Source organism: Dipodomys ordii, unplaced genomic scaffold, assembly GCF_000151885.1.
Source record: "Dipodomys ordii isolate 6190 unplaced genomic scaffold, Dord_2.0 Scaffold82, whole genome shotgun sequence".
NCBI lineage: Eukaryota > Metazoa > Chordata > Mammalia > Rodentia > Heteromyidae > Dipodomys > Dipodomys ordii.
The window spans coordinates 10,885,622-10,907,665 of NW_012267298.1; the positions used below are offsets into that span (position 1 = coordinate 10,885,622).

The window sequence follows — 22,044 nt, forward strand, 5'->3', positions numbered from 1 at the left end:
AAAAAAAAAAGAAAAAGAATAAATTTAACCAAAAACCCCAATTGTCTCATGCTCTAAAAACTTAAAACATCACTAAAAAAGAAATGATAAATATAGGGCTCTGGCTCTGGCTCAATGGTAGAGCACCGCCTGGCACGCAGGAGGGCGGGGAGAGGGGGCAGCACCCCACGCACTGACACTTCATGTTCTCAAGACAGCAACACCTTCCAAGTAAGCCACAGACTCCAATTAATCGCTGTGAAAATCCCAGCTGGATTATTTGCGGAAACTGATTATCTGGCCCTAAAGTTTACATGGGCAACTCAAGGGATACAGAATAATCAACACCATTGAAAGAAAAGAACAAACTTAGAGAAAGAATTGACATTTCCCAATCACAAATTTCACATGACCTCTCTTGGGTAAGGGTAATTTTTAAATTTATCCATTTGATCTTTGTTTTCTAAAATCTCTACACTAAACATGGCTGGTTTGTTTTTCATTCTCTTTTGTAGGTGAAGGAGCTTATTAGGACACTGAGATAATGACTTTTATAATAAGGAAAAAGTCACTTTGGGGCAGACCTGATGATTGGACACAGCTTTGTACTTGTCAGGCATGTGCTCCACCACTTGAGAGCCACACACCAAGTCTTTTTGCTTTTAGTTTTTTTTTTTTATATCTTTGCTCAGGTTGGCCTCAAACCACTATCCTCCTACCTCTGCCTTCCAATTAGCTGGGATTACAGGTGTGTGCTAACACACTCAGCAACAAATTGTTCAAATATCCATTTCTTGAAAAAAATGTTAAGTATAACAGACAATTAAGTCATGGGTTGGAGGCGTGGCTCGGTTGGTAAAGTATCAGCCAATGAGCAAAAGTGTCAGATACTGAGTTTAAGGTTGGGGAGAAGAGAAAGAAATAAAGGAGAAAAAATGAAAAGGGGGGGAGGGAGGAAGCAGGAGGGGGAAGGAAAAGGGGAGAGAGAGGGAAAGAGAGGGAGAGAGAAGGAAAGAGGAGAGAAATTGTTTAAAAAAAAAAACTTGGGCTGGGAAGGTGGCTCAGTGGTAGAGCGCTAGCCTTGAGCTGAAGAGCTGAGGGACAGCGCCCAGGCCCAGAGTTCAGGCCCCACGACCAGGACCCCAAAAGATAAATAAATAAATAAATAAAATAAAACTTAAGGGGCTGGGAAGGTGGCTCAGTGGTAGAGCGCTTGCCTTGCATGCATAAGGCCTTGGGTTCAATTCCTCAGCACCACATAAGCAAAAAGAAAAAAGCCAGAAGTGGTGCTGTAGCTCAAGTGGTAGAGTGCTAGCCTTGAGCTGAAAAGCTGAGGGACAGCGCCCAGGCTCAGAGTTCAGGCCCCACGACCGGACTCAAAAAAAAAAAAAAAAAACCTGAAAAATGTAGGGTTTGGGGCTGGGAAGGTGGCTCAGTGGTAGAGCGCTTGCCTTGCATGTATGAGGCCCTGGGTTCAATTCCTCAGCACCACATAAGCAGAAAAAGCCAGAAGTGGCACTGTGGCTCAAGTGGTAGAGTGCTCACCTTGAGCTGAAGAGCTCAGGGGCAGTGCCCAGGCCCAGCAAAAAAATAAAAAAGATTTTAAAAAATAAAAAAAATACACACACACACACACAAACAGTTTGGGCACTGGTAGATCACTCTTGTAATAGTAGCTACTCAGGAGGCTGAGATAAAGGATCACAGCTTAAAGCCGGATTGGGCAGGAAAGTTCATAAGACTCTTATTTCCAACTAATCACCAAAACATCAGAAGTGGAGCTATAACTGAAATGGTAGAGCACCAGCTCTGAGCAAGAAGCTAAGAAATAGCATCCAGGCCCTGAGTTCAAGTCCTAAAAAAAAACAAAACAAAACAGGGCTGAGGACATGGCTCAACTGGTAATCACGTGGTTAAAAGCCCTGAATTTAGCCGGGCACCAGTGGCTCATGCCTGTAATCCTAGCTACTCAGGAGGCTGAGATCTGAGGATCACAGTTCAAGTCCAGCCTGGGCAGGAAAATCGGTGAGACTTTTAACTCCAATTAACTACCAGAAAACTGGAAGTGGCGCTGTGGTCAAGTGGTAGAGCTCTTGCCTTGAGTTGAAGAGCTCAGGGACAGCACCCAGGACCAGAGTTCAAGCCCTAGGACCAAAACAAACAAACAACAAAGCCCTGAATTCAAAACTCTACTATCACCCCCCCCCCAAAAAAAAGAGTACACTTCATAAAGTTTTAAAAGGACAAGTGTACCACATCCCTCAGGAAGCACACGAAACTTACGAAGCAAAAATTATTTCTCAAAAATCTTAACAGAATCATGAAAACCCAAGAAACAAAGAGAAACCACACTTGGAGCTGGTGAACTCCACATACATGAAAAGACTAGAAATCCCGTAACTCTGACTCTAGCACAATAGAATGAAAACAGAGTCTCTGCAGGGACATGGACTTCAGTGCATAGACCAGGACAGGCTGCTTGATGATTTTTTAAGAGTTCTAATTTTTGAACATGGTTGAAAAACTACCAAATGCTCTGAAAACAACCAGAAATGAACCCCCTATACCTGTGAAGGCTGCCCCCACATCCCTAATAAATACAAGCTTATTTTTCTTTATTCATGGGTACTCATTCCTGACACCAAGGCCAAATAGTTTAATGAGGGCACGTGATCCACATTCTGCTTCTCTCATCAAGTCTAGTTAATGCACCTGCTCTGCTGTGTGAGCATGGTATGTCAAGGATGGTTCTAAAATGAACAGAAATGCCCACCTGGTTTGTGGAACTCTGCTCGATCCTCGAGCTGTTTTCTGCAGGTGACTGAGGTATTTCTGTGATCTTTTCCCTTGTGACAAGAACAACACACTCTGTTCTAAGACTGCCATGAGATAGGAAGTGAAGACGCCATGTTCTAAACAAGCTGCTGGACAAGAATACCTGAAGCCACCCCAAGTTCCTGCACGTCATAAATATGAAATGGAAAAGGAAACATGACTCACTAATGAAAGACACATAACCCAATTAAAAATGGCTAAAGGACCCAAGAAGACATTTTTCAAAGGAAATACACTAGTAACTAGTGGTAGTGGGCACATGAAGAAATGTTCACTAACTATAAAGGAAATGCAAATCAAAATAACTCCAAAGTGAAATATGTGAAATTTATGTAATCACCTAATCTCAATTAAAGAAAAAAAGTGAGAGAAGGGATGGGTTAGGAGAGATGTGTGACAATGCTGTCAGACGCTTTGTACTCATGTACTCTTTTGTAGAATGGGAAATTCTTTGTACAACGACTTAAAGATAATAATTTTTAAAAAGACAAAAAGAAAAAAAAACTACAAAGCCCAGTACTAGAGGCTCATGCTGTAATCCTCCTCCCTGAAACCTGGAGGCTTCAGGTTTGAAGCCAGCCCAGAGAGAAAAGTTTATGAATAGACTTCATCTCCAATTAACGAGCAAAAATGCCAGATTGGAAGCATGGCTGAGTGGTAAAGCACTAGCTAAGCAAGCAAACCAAGCAAGCTCAAGGCCCTGAGTTCTAGACCTGATATTAAGATGAAAAAAAACCAACAGTGAGATATCACCTTTCATCCACCAGGAATCCGAAGGTAACAACTGCTAAGACGGAGAAAAATGGAACTCACACACAGATGCTAGAGGGAATGTAAAGTGGTACAGCCACTTTTGAAAATAATCTGGCCGTTTCTCAAGAAGTTAAACATGGCCAAGTGCTGATGGCTTACACCTGTAATCCTAGCTATTCAGGGGACTAAGATCTGAAGATTGAGATTTCAATCCAGCCTGGGTAGAAAAGTCTGTGAGACTCTAAGTTCCAGTGTGGTTCATGCAGTAGAGCACCAGGCTTGAATTGAGCGGGGGGGGGGGGGGGGGGGTGTCAGCAAGAGCACAGTGTCCAGGCATGAGTTTAAATCCCAGTAACAGAAGGAGAAGGAAGAGAAGAGGAGATGGAGGCATTAGAGGAGGAGGAAGAGGAGGAAAGTAGTAGCAGCAGTAGTGGTAGCTGCTGTAGTAGTAGTTGTTGTTGTTGCTGTTGTTAGACAATGAGTTAGCAAAGGATCCAGCAAGTCCACCTCCAAGACACAAACATGAGCGCTTCAGGCACCGTCCACACAAAGCCGGGCACACGAATGCCCACCTCACCACAGTTCACAAGGGGCAAAGAGTGAAAATGATGCAAACGTCCATCAAGCGACAGACTGGAGACACAGCAGACTGACACTCAGGGGCAGTGAGGGCCACACGTGCAACCGCGAGGCCGGGCCTTGCAGACAGCAGTGAAGAAGCCAGCCCCAGATGGGCGCTGCTGGTGGCACCCTCGTGACCTGTGCTGAGCAGGAAACCACAGGCAGCAGTGAGTGCTCGGCTGCCCGGCGGGCGCGGGCTGGGTGGCAGCAGGTTGGGTACACTCAGTTGGGCGCAGGGGCTTCTTGTTGGGGTGATAAAAATAGACTACAGTGGTGCTTGCACAGCTCCGGATACTCTAACTGCATTGTCTGCTAGAAATCGGTGGTTTGTATTAAAGCTGTTTAAAAAACTTGAAAAGTACCTGAGAACAGGCTTCCTCCTTACAAGTACAAATTGATTACTTTTATTATTGGAAGAAACTGCTCTCTACATGAAAATGGAAAAAAAAAAAAAACAACTAGGAGTCAAATGAAGTTAGCCAAAGGACTGTTTTAATTGAATTAAGTGCGTGGAGTGTACACAAAATGCCCAGAAACCGGAAGAAAAAAAAGAGTTTGGGAAAAGAATCATTCCATTTAAAATGCAAATCAGGAGCTCAGAAGCAGAACTTCCAGCAGCCACTGAGGAAACAATTTGTTCTGAAAAGAAGCAGCAGAGGGCTGGGAAGGTGGCTCAGTGGTAGAGCGCTTGCCTTGTATGCATGAGGCCCTGGGTTCGATTCCTCAGCACCACATAAGCAAAAAGAAAAAAGCCGGAAGTGGCGCTGTGGCTCAAGTGGTAGAGCGCTAGACTTGAGCTGAAGAGCTGAGGGGCAGCGCCCAGGCCCAGAGTTCAAGGCCCACGACCAGACCCCCCCCAAAAAAAAAAAGAAGAAGTGCCAGCACCAGGCCGGGCCACCGCACTTCCTCATCCTAGCTGGACGCACATCTTGTCCTAGGAGGGTGGGATCTAGGGGGGGTGGGGGCAGAGGAATGGAGGAATGGTGGACAGATACTCAAAATAGCCGTGAGAAATGGAACTGGGAAACTTGAGGAGACAGGTGGGGTTGGGAGAATATGGGGAGAGTGACACTGATCAAAATGGACTGTGCCCATAAACTGAGATGTTGGATTGAAATCCTTTTGTATGACTATTTGAAGATGATAAAAATTCATTTTTTTATTTTTCTTAATTACCAAGTACTTGTACACAGGAGTTTACATTTAGCAAAGCAGTTTAGGAATACAATATCTCTTGATCACTATCACTCCTTTCAACATTCCCACTCATTTTTGTAGGATATATGTTTTGTTTTTGGGGGGGTGTCAGTTGTGGGGCCTGAACTCTGGGCCTGGGCGCTGTCCCTCAGCTCTTCAGCTCAAGGCTAGCGCTCTACCACTGGAGCCACAGTACCTGCCACTTCCGGCTTTTTCTGCTTATGTGGTGCTGAGGAATAGAACCCAGGGCCCCATGCATGCAAGGCAAGCGCTCTACCACTGAGCCACCTTCCCAGCCCCTACATTTAATTTTTGAAAAAATAAATTTATTTAACTTTTCTTTTTTTGGGGGGGTCTGGTCGTGGGCCCTGAACTCTGGACCTGGGCGCTGTTCCTCAGCTCTTCAGCTCAAGGCTAGCGCTCTACCACTTGAGCCACAGCGCCACTTCCGGCTTTTTTTCTTTTTGCTTATGTGGTGCTGGGGAATTGAACCCAGGGCCTCATGCATGCAAGGCAAGCGCTCTACCACTGAGCCACCTTCCCAGCCCTTATTTAACCTTTTTAACTGTATTTAAAAGAAGAAAAAGAAAGCTCCTCCTGGCTCAGCTTCCTGAGCGCTGGGGTTACACGAGTGCATCAGCACTCTCAGTTTCTTGGTCTTATTTTCACGAGTACAGGCAGAAATATCTACTTTTCAGTCACCAAAAACTCTCAAGTTGTTTTCTCTTAGCAGCTCGGTTTCCCAAAAGCAAAGGGAAGCCTCAATGCCCCTCCTCTACACTTCATACAGCCCCATCTAAACATTATCCAGGGAGGAGGAGCTGGACACAGATACCAACATGAGAGTTGACCAACCTGAAGCTACTCTACTCCACAATGAAGTGAGCTCAAATATCTCATGCACGAAGCCCATGTAAGCACTGCTGTCTGCTTTGCATTCTTCAAAGCAAAGTGTTTGTCGTGTTTCTATTACTTACTCGGTTGGTTGTTTCTGATTAAACCAGAAAATGACTGAACTCATCATGAAATAACTAGGCACTGTGATAAAGTAGGGTTCTGCTGTATTCATTACAGAAGGTGTTAAGAGGGGAAAGCGAAATCCACCTCTGTAAAAAAAAAAAAAAATGCAGAATTTCTGTCCCTTCTAAGTACACATATGGGAGACACATAGGGAATTGCAATCTGTGTGGAAAGGAGCACAAGCCGGTCTGTGAACGGACTCAGAGGGGAAACATGCTCAGGGCATTCCGAGATTTCAAGTCATTCACATCACCATGCGAGTGCAGGAGTCCTCTTCAACAGGCAACATGAAGCAATAGGCACCCAACCAACAAGGACCACACAATAGTTGGTTTCCACAAGTTCTGATTTAAAATCACTTAAATCAGAACGTTCAAGAGATTACAATCCAGAAATTTTAACCATCACTCACACCACCATGAAACAAGCACTTAAAAAAAAAATAACCAAAAGAAACTGAGCACGTAGATCATGTACCTGGATCAATGAGGACTTCTTGCGCTCCTGGAAGAAAGAACAGAGCATGGTCCTTTATTGGAAAAATAAAACTGCTTCTCAAGATAAAGACTAAAACACATTTCCCAACTCACATACCCTTGACAAATCTGTGACACTTGTATCTGATCAGAAAAGCAACCCTGAATAACAGTGTGTTGTAAGCACAATGCTTTCATATTGCAGAGGGAAAAACAGGAATGGAAGCAAACTCCAAATCGTCTCCTTATCTCTTCCCCCTCCCTCTTTGAAGCTCATGCTCCTAACGCCTCTTAATGAAGAGGATTTATTTACAAATAAGCCAAGTGACAAAACAAAGGAATATTGTGCAAATCCGTATCAGGACCCTGGAATGAGGAAAGAAAAGGTACCAGAAAACAATATCCAATTTACCACCTCTCCCTAAAATCACATTCAGTCTCCATTTCTTTCTCTCTCTCTCACACACACACACACATGCACATACACATACATACATCCACACATACACACACACAATCACTGAAAGCTTCATCAAGCTCAGAATATCCAATATTTAGAAGGTAGCTTTGTAGTTAGTTTCAAATATAAGCAATTAACTTTGCTATTATCAAGAAGCTTGTCAAAGCCCTCATCATCTACCAAATTACCCAAATATCAGTGATAGCCAATCAATCTTCTGTGCAGAATGAAATTTCCTGTCATCCCTTTCCAAGAATAACATTTATCATTAGCTATCATTCTTTTTCACGTTTTAACAAAAAGGTATATCCCAATAAGATGTACCCTTAGTAAGAGTTTTCTATACAAAGAACAAGCCCCATGATTATTATACTGATATGTTTATGGTAAGAGCTGTCTTATGTGCAGTAATCTCTATTTTTAAATACAGAATAAAAATCACTATACTCTGAAAGTCACAATAAAAATAACAAAACAGCCAGGTACCAGTGGCTCATGCCTGTAATCCTAGCTACCCAGGAGGCTGAGATCTGAGAATCACATTTTAAAGCCAGCCCAGGCTGGAAAACCTGTGAGACTCTTATCTCTAATTAGTCACCAAAAAAGCTGAGGGCAGAGCTGTGGTTCAAGTGGTAGAGCACCAGCCATAAGCAAAATGAAGCAAGCTCAAAGATAACACCCAGGCCATGAGTTCAAGCCCCAGGACCAGCACAAAAAATTAAAAAGCCAATTAAGGAAATGGCCGTTATAGAAAACACAAGACACAGGCTGGGAAGGTGGCTCAGTGGTAGAGTGCTTGCCTTGCATGCATGAGGCCCTGGGTTCGATTCCTCAGCACCACATAAAGCTGAAAGTGGCACTATGGCTCAAGTGGTAGAGCACTAACCTTGAGCTGAAGAGCTGAGGAACAGCCCCCAGGCCCAGAGTTCAGGCCCATGACTGACAAAAAATAAAAAAGAAAGAAAGAAGGAAAGAAAAAAAGAAAACACAAGACACACTTGCTCCAGGCCCCACAACTGCAAAAGCAGCCCCATTCCACCTCCAAGAAAGGCTGCGTGGGAGCCGCAGCTCAGAGCAGCATCGCACTCAAACACCCCAGCTAAACTTGAAAAACTCAGCTCCCCATGATACCAAATGGCCCCCACTAATAAGCCACGAAAGAGGATCAAAGCTCAGGAGCTCAACAGTCTTTTCCACTTTAAGGACAGCAGAGATGACTTCTCCTTCTCTTGCACAATCATGGCTGCCTTCTAATATTGCTAGAGAAACCAATCTCCCCACTGCTCTCTTGGCACTCCTAAAATTCTCATGTTGAGATAACAGAACAAAAATAAGATATAACTTTTTCCAAGTACCCAGATATAATGGAAACCATGCTATTATGAAGCATTAAATGAAGAAATCAAATTAAAGAAACGAAGTCTTTCACAAACAGGAAAACCAGGTGCAACAGTGCCACCTATGGCAGGCTCCCTGAACGCCTTCCCAGGCTGCTGTGCAACCAGTTCAAATGAGCAGGCTTTTCAAATGGCATGTTCAGAGACGGCAACTAAAGCCTAGCTAGCACGAACTCAATTCTGCTTCAGGAAAGAAGGCAGGGGTTTGGTAATTAATCTAAAAAGTATAACATGCTGAATATAAACAAAACAGACAGGCTCACAGAAACTAGTCCAAGAGCAAGACATTCTCTCTCTCTCTCTTTCTCTCTCTCCCCCCCGCCCCACTCTTGTTGGTCGTGGGGCCTAAATGCTGGGCCTGGGCGCTGTCCCTCAGCTCTGCAGCTCTCGGCTAGTGCTCTACCACTTGAGCCATAGCACCATTTCCTGTTTTTTCTGCTAATGTGCTGAGGAATCGAACCCAGGTCCTGATGCATACGAGGCAAGCACTCTACCACTGAGCCACCTTCCCAGCCCCTGGGCTGGCTTTGAACAGCAATCCTCAGATCTCAGCTTCCTAAGTAGCTAGGATTACAGGCATGAGCTACCATGCCTGGCAAGAGCAGGACTCTCAAACTGGCCCAGCCCCTTCCTTTTATACCAGAGAGGCTGAGACTCTAGCAGTCTGCCACAAAGCTTTTTTCACCTTTGTATTTTGCTCTGTACCAAAGGCAACTGCTCACAGACAGTCCGCAATCATAAAGCCACATCTGCAAAGCTTCCCAAAAGTTATAGGCCGTGAGTCTCACAGCACGCATGCCCAGACTAAAACACCATGACCTGGTCAGTGACAGAACCTGCTGTTCCCCACCATAAGGGAAGTGGCAGGCGCCGAGCCACACTTCCACCTCTTTACCCAGGTACGGGGCGTACAGACCTCTTCCACCAGTGCAGGAATAAGCTTCTTCCCGGAAAATAGCTCAACATCAAATTGTCTAAGCTCAGTGGCTAAGGTCAACTTCTGAATAGCAAATGTTTAGTAATTTAAAGGTTTCAGTAGATGATTATGGAACAACAGGAATTCGGAGTTGTAAAAATATATATTCTGTGAAAATAACCTAACAAGTTCCTCAAACCAAGGAAATTTAGCTGCTCCTCATCTTATCAGTGACACTGATTTATTTCAAGGTCCATTACACATTGAAAAGAAAACCTGCTCATGCCTGTAATCCGAGCTACTCAGGAGACTGAGATCTGAAGATCATGGTTCAAAGCTAGCCCAAACAAGAAAGTCTATGAGACTCTTATCTCCAATTAACTATCGAAAAAAAGCCAGAAGTGGAGCGTGGCTCAAGTGGTAAAGTGCTAGCCTTGAGCAAAAAAGCTCAGGGACAGCATCCAGGCCCTCAGTTCAAGTGCCAGGACTAACACAAAAACAAAACCAAAATGAAAATCTGAGCAAGCATGGCAGCATCAGGAGAAAAGAAAACTGAGGCAGGAGGGTCACAAGTTCTAAGTCGTCCTGAACTGTCTGGTGAGATTCCTGTCTCAAAAAGAGAAAGAAGAAAAAGAAAATGGCATTTTTTTACTCCAAACCATACTTGTAAGTATCACATTTATGAGTATTTACTATGCATCAGAAATAGCCACCAGCTTCATTATTTAAAGCTGATCTTCCTCACCAATCTACTGCTATCGCATTTAACTTTGATGAGTTATGTATATGTTTATATATCTATATATACGCGTGTGTACACATATGTATACATGTGTGTGAGCATAGGTATCCCACACCATACAAAAGAAGTGACACTGGCCTAAGTTCATGGATGAGGAAATATATTTAGGCCATAAAAAGCGGGCTAAGTCTCTAACTTAAAGTAGCCTTTATGTATACTAAGGACTATATAACACCAACTTGGGCTTTATAACTTCTCCTAACAACCAACTCTAGAAAAGGAAAATAATCAATAATCATTAACAATAGCTAGATTTAGAAGTCACTTCTTCCTTTGCTTTTCTGTTGTTGTTTTTGTTTTTAAGGGCACCGCCCCTTAACTCTTTGTTCAAGGCTGGCCTTCCACTTGTGCCACAGCTTCCCGTCTAGCGTCTTACTAAAGATAAAGTGTTCCAGAGTTTCCTGCCCAGAATGGCTTTGAACGTCAACCCTCAGCTCTCGATCTCCTGAGTAGATAGGATGACAGGCAGCAGCACCAGCTTAAAAGTCACTTAATTTTTGCACTGGCATCATTCTTTATGTGCTGGTTTTATGCTTCCAAAGTGAAGAACAGAAGGGCTGGGAAGATGGCTCAGTGGTAGAGTGCTTGCCTAGCATGCATGAAACCCTGGGTCGGATTCCTCAGCACCACATATACAGAAAAAGCTGAAAGTGGCACTGTAGCTTAAGTGGTAAAGTGCTAGCGTTGAGCAAAAAAAGCTCAGGGACAATGTCCAGGCCCTAAATTCAAGCCCCTGAACTAGCAAAAAAAAAAAAACATAAAAAACGTTCCGTCTTCACTTGTGAGTAAAGCGCACTAGTGGAAGGCTGTAAGGACTCTAACTGCCACCACTGTCTCATGCTCACCGACCCTCTTCTTGTGAAGTCAGGCCAGCTCATGCTCATATCCTAGCCTTGCACTCACGCCAGTGGTTTAGGGCAGTCACCTGGCCTCAGTCTCCTTACTTGCAAAAGAAGACTTGGTTCCTACCCACAAACGCTGGCCACAAAGGGACCAAAGTAAAGCACTAATGCGAAGCCTCCGGCCTGAGGGGCTCCAGCTAGGCAACCCATTGTTTTCATCCCCAGTGCAGGGACAGAACAGGTCTCCCGGAAAGATGAACAGTGCTCATGATGAATGGTAAACACCAAGCCACACCCAGCCCTGCTAAGTGATTTCGGTAATGATGACTAGTATTACAGGGTTCAAATGGACGGAAAAGAGAGATAACCATCAAGAAGCATTTATTAATCAGATGAGGTAGCTAGCGCTGTAATCCCAGTTCCCAGGAGGCTGAGACATGTAGTTCAAAAGTTAGCCAAGCACCAGTGGCTCACACCCATAATCCTACCTACTCAAGGGGCTGAGATTTTTTTTTTTGGGGGGGGGTCTGGTCGTAGGGCCTGAACTCTGGGCCTGGGCGCTGTCCCTCAGCTCTTCAGCTCAAGGCTAGCGCTCTACCACTTGCGCCACAGCACCACCTCCGGCTTTTTTCTTTTTGCTTATGTGGTGCTGAGGAGTCGAACCCAGGGCCTCAGGCATGCAAGGCAAGCGCTCTACCACTGAGCCATCTTCCCAGCCCATCAAGGGGCTGAGATTTAAGGATCACAATTTGAAGCCAGCCTGGTCAGAAGAGATGAGACTCTTATATCCAACTAACGACCAAAAAAGCCAGAAGTAGAACTGTGGCTCAAGTGATAGAGTGCTAGCCTTGAGCACAAAATCTCAGGCAATGTCCTGAGTTAAGCCCTAGGATGGGCACAAAAAAAAAAAAGCTAGGTATATGGTTTACACCTATAATCCCAGCTACTCGAAGCCAATTCTGGCAAAAAGACCCCACCTAATATGCCACCTAGCCAGGCACGGTTGGGTACCTCTGTGGTCCTAGCTACTCAGGAGGTCTAAGTGAGAAGAATGCAGCTCTGGCTGGCCCAGGCAAAACAGGAGATCTTATCTCAAAAATAACTAAAGCAAAAAGGGTTGGGGAAGGCCTTGAGTTCAAAGTTCAAACCCTAGTGCCAAAGGGAAAGTAAAAAAAAAAAAAAAAGGAAACACAAGTCAATGATGAGCAATTTTCTGTAGATTTATTGAAAAAAATGCCCAAATAACTTTTAATTTGGTGTGAGACTGAACTCATAACTTTGTACATGCCTGGCTCTACCATAGAACCAATAATTTCTGAATAAAATGAAGTTTTATCCATTAATCACAGACTTACAGGTTTGCATATAAACCTCAGAAGAAAGAATTTGTAGGGCTGGGAAGGTGGCTCAAAGGTAGAGCGCTTGCCTGGCATGCATGAGGCTCTGGGTTTGATTCCTCAGCACCACATAGCAGAAAAAGCCGGAAGTGGTGCTGAGGCTCAAGTGGTAGAGCGCTAGCCTTGAACTGAAGAGCTGAGGGACAGCTCCCAGGACCAGAGTTCAAGCCCCACCACTGACAAAAAAATAGAATTTGGAGCCCTAATCTTTCAATACCAAGGCAGTGAAGTTTCAAACACAACTTAAAAACTAGAATTAAAGGAAAAAGAGACAGCATTCTTTTTCAAAACCTAGGATAACTCCAATTTAATAAGGAAACCTTACTTTTCTCAGAGGACATGTGTTTAAAAGCTACACGATCTGAGTGTGCATTGTACAGTCTTTGACCAGTGCTCCTGAACTTACACGACTGTGACGCTCAACTGTAGAAACAACACTCATCACAGCCGCCAGCACCAAGTGCCAACACCTACTCTCTGTATGGGAGCTGCCATTGCCCCATTTTACAGACAAGGAAACTGAGGCACAAAGAGTAAGCAACTTAGCCTGGCGCCGACGGTTCATGCCTATAATCCTCGCTACTCATGAGGCTGAGATCTGAGGATCGTGGTTCAAAGTGAGCCGGGGCAGGAAAGTCCGTGAGACTCTTGTCTCTAATTAACCACCAGAAAACCGGAAGTGGTGCTGTGGCTCAAGTAAGTGGTAGAGCACTCGCCTTCAGCTGAAGAGCTCAGAGCACCCAGGTCCAGAGTTCAAGCCCCACGACCGACCAAAACAAAAAAAAAGAAAGAGTAAGCAGCTTGCTCCAGCTCATGCTGATGCTGACACTGCCACCGGGCAGTGCCATGGGACCGGAGATACTCTGTCTGTGAACTACAAGGAGAATGCTGGTGAACTAGCCTCAGTGTCTCCTGCATGCATGAGGCTGCCACTACAACTGCCAGACCTTGAGAGTAAACCCTAAGGGAAATGGAACCTTCCCCCCTGTGCAATTACTGCATGCTCTGGAACTCCGCCTGAGCTCCCGCCTGAGGTAGGTGACTCTCCACAGCTTCCACAGGAGTGGAGCCGCTTCCTCTCCCCCAACTGCCACGCAGACATCACTGAGTATTTCCCCCACAGCCTCCCTCAACAGTAAAAGCTAAATAAGGATTCTTCTGTACTCCACAAAAAGTCCTCCCTTAAACTTCCTTTGCCTATGTTTATCAAGGGGAAAAAAAAATGAAACATTACCCTAAGAAGTTTCTAGTCTTGCTAATCATATCAGCAAGACAGTTAACACATTAGCAAACCCTCAGCAAGAACTGCTGGGAGAAGAGAGGACATCTCTTAAGAGAAACAACCCAGGGCTGGGAAGGTGGCTCAGTGGTAGAGTGCTTGCCTTGCATGCATGAGGCCCTGGGTTCCATTCCTCAGCACCACATAAGCAGAAAAAGCCGGAAGTGGGGCTGTGGCAAATGGTAGAGCGCTAGCCTTGAGCCTTGAGCTGAAGGGCAGTGCCTAGTCCCAGAGTTCAGGCCCCATGACCAACCAAAAGAAAACAAAACCAAAAACAGTAAAATAGACTGAAGAACCATCATGGCGTTGTCTAAGCAGCCCCCACACAGCATGCCTGGAATCGGAAGGTCTGCTATGGAACTTGGTTCCCACAGAGGAGCTGGCGGGCGGGGGGGGGGGGGGGGGGGGGGGGGGGGGGGGGGGGGGGGGGCAGGTGGAGAGTCATGGAAGAAGAAATTCAGCTTGGCTCCCCCATCCAACATTAACTACTCTTTTCTCTTTGGGGGGAAGGGAACACAGTTTGCTCCTTCAGGATACTCAAAACCTCTCAGAGACCAAAAAATATCTAGCAGCTTCCGTGCTGGCCTTGAGTCAGGCCTCATTCATTACCATCACGACCATTAAAGGCAAGTGCGTTCATGAAAGGTCCAAGTTCGGATTCACTCAGCATTTGTGGGTCTGTTCCTCCTCTTCCTTGGTGCTAATCAAGCTTAAGTCATTAGAACCTCACCAACCAAGAAAACAAGAAGTAGCCTAACTACCGAGCTAGGTATTAAAACTGATTCTGGAGTCAGGTGCTGGCTGCTCCCATCTGTACTTCTCAGGAGGCTGACATCTGAGGATCACAGTTTAGGGCAGGAGAGTTCATGAGACTCTTATCTTCAACTAACCACCAAAAAGCAGGAAGTAGAGCTGTGGCTCAAGAGGTTGAGCTTGAGCCTTGAGCACAAAAGCTTACAGACAACACCCAGGCCCTAGTTCAAGCCCCAGAACTGGCACACTTGCATGCACATGTACACGTGTATACACACACACACACACACACACACACACACACACGGAGAAAAAAAGAAAGAAAGGAAGGAAGGAAGGAAAGCAAGAAAGCAAAAAAGAAAAAAATATGATTCTGGGACTAGCTTCACTCAATACCTAGGAATGACGGAAAAGGCCCAGGCAGACCCGCAAGTCCCCACCATGGGATTTCATTCACAGGTTCCAGAAGTCGACTGGTAGCGGTGAGCTAAGACCTAGAAGTATTTAGGAAGAAAGCATCTTACGTGCAAGATTTCTGAGTCAACAGCTTACACTCTATGTCGGCACTGGTCCAGCCTAACTCCGGAGACAAAGCAACGAACTCTTGCTTATTTTACAAACTACCAGTGAGCTGAGGCTGGAAGAAAAGCACCCACCTGGCCGGTGTCTGTTGGCTGCTTCTGAAGGAAGTGAGCTTCCAGGGAGCCTCAGAGCCCCCGTCTTCCCGCCAGTGCCCCCGGGGTAGTGGTAGATGACAGAAGCAGAACACAGCCCTTCCAAGGCAGCTGTCATGAGAAAGGACACCATCCATCAGTCAGTGTTCTAGCTGACTTACTCTAACTGCAGAGGCTAAGAATGGTTCTAACACCTGGCTCATTTGGGAAAGCCAATTTCCCCAACAAAACATCAAACCTAAAGTTTTGCTATACATAGAAACTTGAGAAAACTCAAGGAACTTTTGACTCCAAAACTGCTTGATGTGCTTAAAAGTTACTAAAAACCACAGAAACTGGGCTGGGAAGGTGGCTCAGTGGTAGAGTGCTTGTCTTGCATGCATGAGGCCCTGGGTTCAATTCCTGAGCACCACATACGCAGAAAAAGCAGGAAGTGGTGCTGGGGCTCAAGTGGTAGAGCGCTAGCCTTGAGCTGAAGAGCTGAGGAACAGCGCCCAGGCCCAGAGTTCAAGCCCCATGAACAAAAAAGAAATTTTTAATATTTTAATTTAAAAACAAAAAACACAGAAACCTTGCTGTAAACATAGTTCCCACTGCAGAGATTTTCCAAGGTGGAAAATAAAACTGAGATTGCCAACATTCTCTTTTTACATCTCTTTGGAGATGTATGTACTCATTCCTTCATAGTAATAAGTTACCATTTTTTATGGAAAATAAGTGTTCTCCCAAACAAAATCGCACAGAGGAAGAAGGGCAGGCTCACGTGTGCACACGTTTCTTTGGTTCTGATTTGCCACAGACTGCTTGATTCTCCCAGTGACTTCTACATCCGGCCGTCCTACACCAGACCTAATGCTCCTGGACAACTAACTCCTGGCGACCCGCAGAGCAGGTGTGGAAGGAGGCAGGCTCCTCCCCAGCCAGGGCCTCTCCATCCGGAGCAACTCGGTGCAGGGAGCAACAGGCGAGCACATTCCCCGTGCCAGCAGCGCCGGCTGCCCACCCTCACCTTATGTGTGCTGGAGAGGCTCGAGCCAGCAACCTCAGCAAAGCCCCACAAACACAGTGAGCCCTTAGTCGGCCCCGCTTTCCATCCCACTATTCCAGGCCTCACCTTCTTCCCCTCTTGTATTTCTCCACCTCTTTAAGAAGCCAAACTATGGAATTACGTGAGGCCATCAAGCCCGTCTGATACTAAAGGTGTTCTCCACTCAGTTTCTATAAAAGAACTTACTTCATTACTTCACTGTGACATTTTATTCTAAGCGGCTGACAGCAGGCACCCTCAACAGTCACCCTCAAGACAGAGCCCTAGTTTAGCCGCTACAAACATCTATCTGCAGGAATTATGGGAGCCCCCCCAAAACACACTGGATGGGGGACATGCCCCGTTCACACTGGCCCCTCCCCCCAGGTGACTCCTCTGTAAGGGGATAGGGCGCAGCCGCCCGGCCGTCGCCGCAGCCGCCCGCAGCCGCCCGGCCGTCGCCGCGCTCCTCCCACAGCACCCGGCTCTGCGGCCCGCCAGGGCAAGAGAAAGCGGCTCTTCCAGATGGACTTCCTGCTCTTTTTCCTTTCAGTCTTTAAAACTGAGGTGGTTCACGTACAGTAAGAAGCTGCCCACATGGTGCAACTCAGTTTTCCATATTTCACTATGACAACATGACCACCGCCTGCTGCCAGAACACATCCCATAGCCCGTATCCCCAAAACCTGCTGCCCCCGTCATCAGTCCCTCCGCACGCTTTCCCCCATCCCCGGGCAACACTCATCCGCCATCTTCTTCAGTGGGCTTGCGACCCTGGACATTTCTTTTTTGCTTTTTTTTCCAGTCCTGGGGCTTGAACTCAGGGCCTAGGCACTGTCCCTAACATTCTTTTGCTCAAGCTAGCCTTCTACCACTTGAGCCATAGCACCACTTCTGGCTTTTTCTGTGTATGTGGTACTGAGGGAATGAAACCCAGGGCTTCATGCGTGCTAGGCAAGCGCTTTACCACTGAGCCACCTTCCCGCCCCTGGACATTTCCTATCCATGGAATCCCACCACATGTGGCCTTAACACTTCGCTTCCAACGTCCAGCTGTGTTGCAGTGACTGCTGTATGTTATTCAACTTTTGGCTGAACATAACCACCCTCCGTGTATTCCCCGTCGAGGCATGCGGGGTGGGAGATGGAGGTGATGATAATGGTGGCCACACAGAGCTCCGCGCTAAGAGCAGGCGGGAGGAAGCTTGAGCCTCCTTCCCAGGACACGGCTCGGGCGGCTGGAGGGGGCAGCGGAGAAGGTCCAGGACCGCCGCAAACCCTCGTGGCAACCAGCACAGGCTGGCTGCTAGTCCTTCCTGCCCTTCCTGCCAGACCCTTTTACTGTTTCCTCTGATTCTAACCAACAGTTGAAACAAGGACAGAGCAGCCATATCCCCAGCCACGAGGACAGACCAGAGCACTATTTTATGGGACCCCGCCATCACACAGCCTTACCCCCAAGCCACAGAAAGTCATTCACGGAGCGGAGAAGTTCCACGGCCATGTGGTAATGCACCAGGGAGTCCTGCAGCATTCCGGCCTGAAGACACAAGTCCCCCACATGCTTGCGCATGCGCCCCTGGCACCGCTTCTTATAATGTCTGAAAGACAAAATGCAATGGAAACACATGGTTATCAACCCACGCACGCACCCTGGGGCTAGCAGAGCAGGGCGCTGCTCACCGTTCCCACTGCTAAGATATACCAGAAGGTAGCTCTGTACCGAAGCCAGCACCAGTCACTGCCAATTTCAAGGGCTGGAGGGGTCCTGACTCCAAACCTCAACTTCTGGGTGATTTTTTAAAGGTAACATGGGTATAAGTCCTCGACTCTACATGTCGCTTAGACACATTGGGGTTGGACCTTTCTATGTTGCCAATTGCAGCATTAGTGCAAAAAAGTTTTATTTTCACATTGGGGGAGGGGTTGTGTTTGGGGGTTTTGTTGGGTTTTTGTTATTGTTGTTGTTTGGGCCGGTCCTGGGGCTTGAACTCAGGGCCTGGGCTCTGTCCCCAAGCTGCATTTTACTCAAGGAACTACCACTTGGGCCACAATGCCACTTCCAGATTTTTCTGGGTAGTTTACTGGAGATACGAATCTCGTGGACCGACTTTCCTGCCCAAGCTGCCTTTTTTTTGTTGCTCTGTTGTTGTTGTTGTTTTTTGTCGGCCATGGGCCCTGAACTCAGCCTGGGCGCTGTCCCTCAGCTCTTCAGCTCAAGGCTAGCGCCCTACCACTTGAGCCACAGAACCACTTCTGGCTTTTTTCTGCTTATAGGGTGCTGAGGAATCGAACCCAGGGCCTCATGCATGCAAAGCAAGCGCTCTACCACTGAGCCATCTTCCCAGCCCCCCAGGCTGCCTTTGAACCACAATCCTCAGATCTCAGCCCCTAAGTAGCTAGGATTACAGGCATGAGCCACCAGCGCCTGGCTGAGTATTACATTTAAAAAAAAAAAAAAAAAAAAGAGCTGTATGCGTTTTCTCACCAAGAAAACAATCAATCTAATCCAGACTGAACACCCACAAGAATCCTGAAGAGCAATGTGCCTAACCCAATGAGTGGTTGAGAGCTCTCAGTCAGTTACCCGCGCAGACCTAACTCCCTCAACTGCACGGCCTCGGGCTACCTTGGAATTCAGCTTTCTGTTCCAGACACCGCTCCATGTGACCTGTAGCCAGAAAAGAGACACTTGGCGTTGCTGCACGGCAGCGCGAGGTTGGCCCTGGCAAGTCCTTTACAAAAAGCGTGGCATCAGCCTGCTCCCCATCCCAGGGGAAGGTGACCACCACCACAGCCTCCCCAACAGCGCCACCGCCCCCTGCCTCCCCTGCACACGGGCCAGCGGGCCTGCCTACAGCACAACCCCACCCCGTTCTGCCCCAGCTCCAAGCCCCAAAGAGTCCTCAGGACAGCTCCAGAGAACCCGGGTTCACGAGGCACCATCTGCTGGCCCTTCTCACCACCCTAGCCCAATACCTGCCCAAGGGGCCCTTTCGCTCAGGCTTAGTGGCCTTTAGTGTGCTCCATCTACTACGGTACTGCACGGGTCCTATCTGGAGAGTGGTCCAAGGATCGCAGGACAAGGACCAAGGTAAGATGAGGGAAAGGAGGGCAAAGGTCAAGATCTCAAAGTCCAAGGTTCCTACCTGTGTGTCACATGCTGCTGGATTTATTAGGGAATAAGGTGACCACTGTAAGCATCTCATCCTCAATATAACATACTCCAGGGATTCTCCATCTTCCCAGTACACTAAATAAGAGGCGGGACATTCTCTGTCCGCCTGAGAGTCACAGCAGCAATGCAGCAGGTGCGCTGGCTCCCCAGGGCGGCACGTCCTGCTCACTGCCTGCATGCCACCCTGCCCCCCGCACAGCAGCCCTGCGGGCAGGCCCTTCCTTCACACCCTGAGGCCCTCAGACCAGCGGCGGCGGAACACGCCCTTTCATGCACCGTTCTGAATACATACTCAATGTATTTTAAATTCAACTTTAAAAAAAAACTGGACTCCTTAGCCAGGTGCAGTGGTATACACCTGTAGCCCCACCTACACGGGAGGCACAAGTTGGAGGACCTTGGTCTGAGATTAGCCCTGGCAAAAAAAAAAAAAAAAAAGGAGGAGGTTCTGTCCAAAAAGTAATTAAAAGCAAAAAGGGCTAAAGAAATGTAAAAAAAATAAGATAACTTTAAAAAATTTTAATTTCCTGTTGGCTATGATATAAAAAACTAAAAATGTTATGCCTATTTTGGTACAATTCAAACTTTCTCACCCAAATTCAGTCCTGCAAGAAGTCACAGACCATACGAGGCGTCAGTGGCTACTCAGGAGGCTGAGATCTGAGGATCGCAGTTCAAAGCCAGCCTGGGCAGGAAAATCCATGAGACTCCTATCTCCAATTAGCCACCAGAAAACCAAAAGTGGTGCTATGGCTCAAAGTAGTACAGTGCTAGCCTTGAGCTGAAGAGACGAGGGACAGCTGCCCAGAGTTCAAGCCCCACAACCAACAAAAAAAAAGGCACAGACCTTTTCTTCTCTGAATGTTAGTTTTCAAATCCTTTTAGAAGCCTTGAATTCTTTCATGAACAATTGTTTAAACTGCTAAAACTGTATAACCACTGGATATGCCTAATGGACATGGAAAAAACACACAGGAAACAGTAACTTTAAAAAAATCATTAGGGGCTGGGAAGATGGCTCAGTGGTAGAGTGCTTGCCTTGCATGCATGAGGCCCTGGGTTTGATTCCTCAGTACCACATAAGCAGAAAAAGCTGGAAGTGGTGCTGTGGCTCAAGCTCTAGCCTTTAGCACAGAGAGGCTCAAAGACATAGATCAGGCCCTGAGTTCAAGCCCCAGGACTGGAAAAAAAAAAAAAGAAAAAGCAGCATTAGCTAGGCACCAGTGGCTCATGCCTAGACTTCGGGCGACTCAGGATGCTGAGATCTGAGGCTCGTGGATTGAAGCCAGACTGGGAAGGAAACTCCATAAGACTCTTCTCTCCAATAAACTACTCAGAAAAAGCTAGAAGTGGCACTATGGCTTACGTGGTAAGGTGCTAGCCTTAAGCCAAAGAAGCTCAGCACCCAGGCTCAGAGTTCAAGCCCCAGGACAGGCTAAAAAGAAAAGAAAAAGACAGATTAGCTGGGTACCTGGGCACCAGTGGCTCACACCTGGAATCCTAGCAATTCGGGAGGCTGAGATCTGAAGAACGCGGTGCGGTTTACAGTCAGCCTGGGAAGTTTATCTCCAATAAATTACCAAAAAAGCCAGAAGTGAAGTGGTGGCTCAAGTGGTAGAGTGCTAGCTTTGAGCAAAAGGAGTTCATGGGCAGTACCAGACCCCAAGTTCAAGCCCTAGGAGTCAAATAGGAAAAAAGAAAGAAGACAGAGGAGAAAGAGGATAAGAAGAGGAAGAGAAGAAGGGAGGAGGGAAGGGAGAGAAGGAGTGAGGAAAGAGGGGGAAGGAAGGGGGGAAGGGGCAGGAGAGGCGGAGAGGGAGATTAAGCAGGCACTGGTGGCTCATGCCTATAATCCTAGCTACTCAGGAGGCCGAGATCTGAGGACATGTTTCAAAGCTAGCCTGGGCAGGAAAGTTTATGAGACTCTCATCTCCAGTCAACTATCCAAAAAAGCCAGGAATGGAACTATGGTTCAAGTGGTAGAGCATTAGTCTTGAGCACAAAAGCTCAGGACAACACCCAGATCCCAAGTTTAAGCCCCAGTACTGGCACACGCACTAAAGAAACAACATGCAAAGAGCTTAAATGAATCTCTTTTCTATGGTTTAAAAAGAGAAATCCACAGTCAAAACAAACTTAAAGCAAATGCAAAGTACAAATATTAACAGACATGCTTTTAGTTTGTCATAAACTGTAAGACTATGGGAGCTTCAAGGTCCTGAGCCGCAGAGCCTGCTCCCCAGGCCTCGCCGGAGGATGCTCATCACTTCCTCACTCCTACAAGCGCTAAGTGTGGGGTTATAGAATACCTGAGATCATGTAATTCGTAACTACAACCTGTCTCAGCGAAGTCCCAGGCAAAGGCCAGGCTGTGCAGATAAAGGAAAGATGCCTTCTAGAAGCTGGATGAAGCACCCACCACACACCATAACAACAGC

The 22,044-nt window shown here is 46.7% G+C and overlaps 1 protein-coding gene across 2 annotated transcripts in view; it reads right to left on the reverse strand.

Annotated features, from left to right (window-relative positions):
• Trappc9 (trafficking protein particle complex 9) overlaps window positions 1-22,044 on the reverse strand; it is a 439,527-nt gene that overhangs the window by 411,851 nt on the left and 5,632 nt on the right. Inside the window, exons 2-4 of one of the 2 annotated variants that reach the window (XM_013025190.1) lie at window positions 17,884-18,029; window positions 15,384-15,512; window positions 6,883-6,909 (exon numbers count right to left, since the gene is read on the reverse strand). In XM_013025190.1, the coding sequence (XP_012880644.1) occupies window positions 6,883-6,909; window positions 15,384-15,512; window positions 17,884-18,029 (302 nt within the window). The remainder of the gene's footprint in view (window positions 1-6,882; window positions 6,910-15,383; window positions 15,513-17,883; window positions 18,030-22,044) is intronic. The other variant, XM_013025191.1, reaches the window with a different exon arrangement.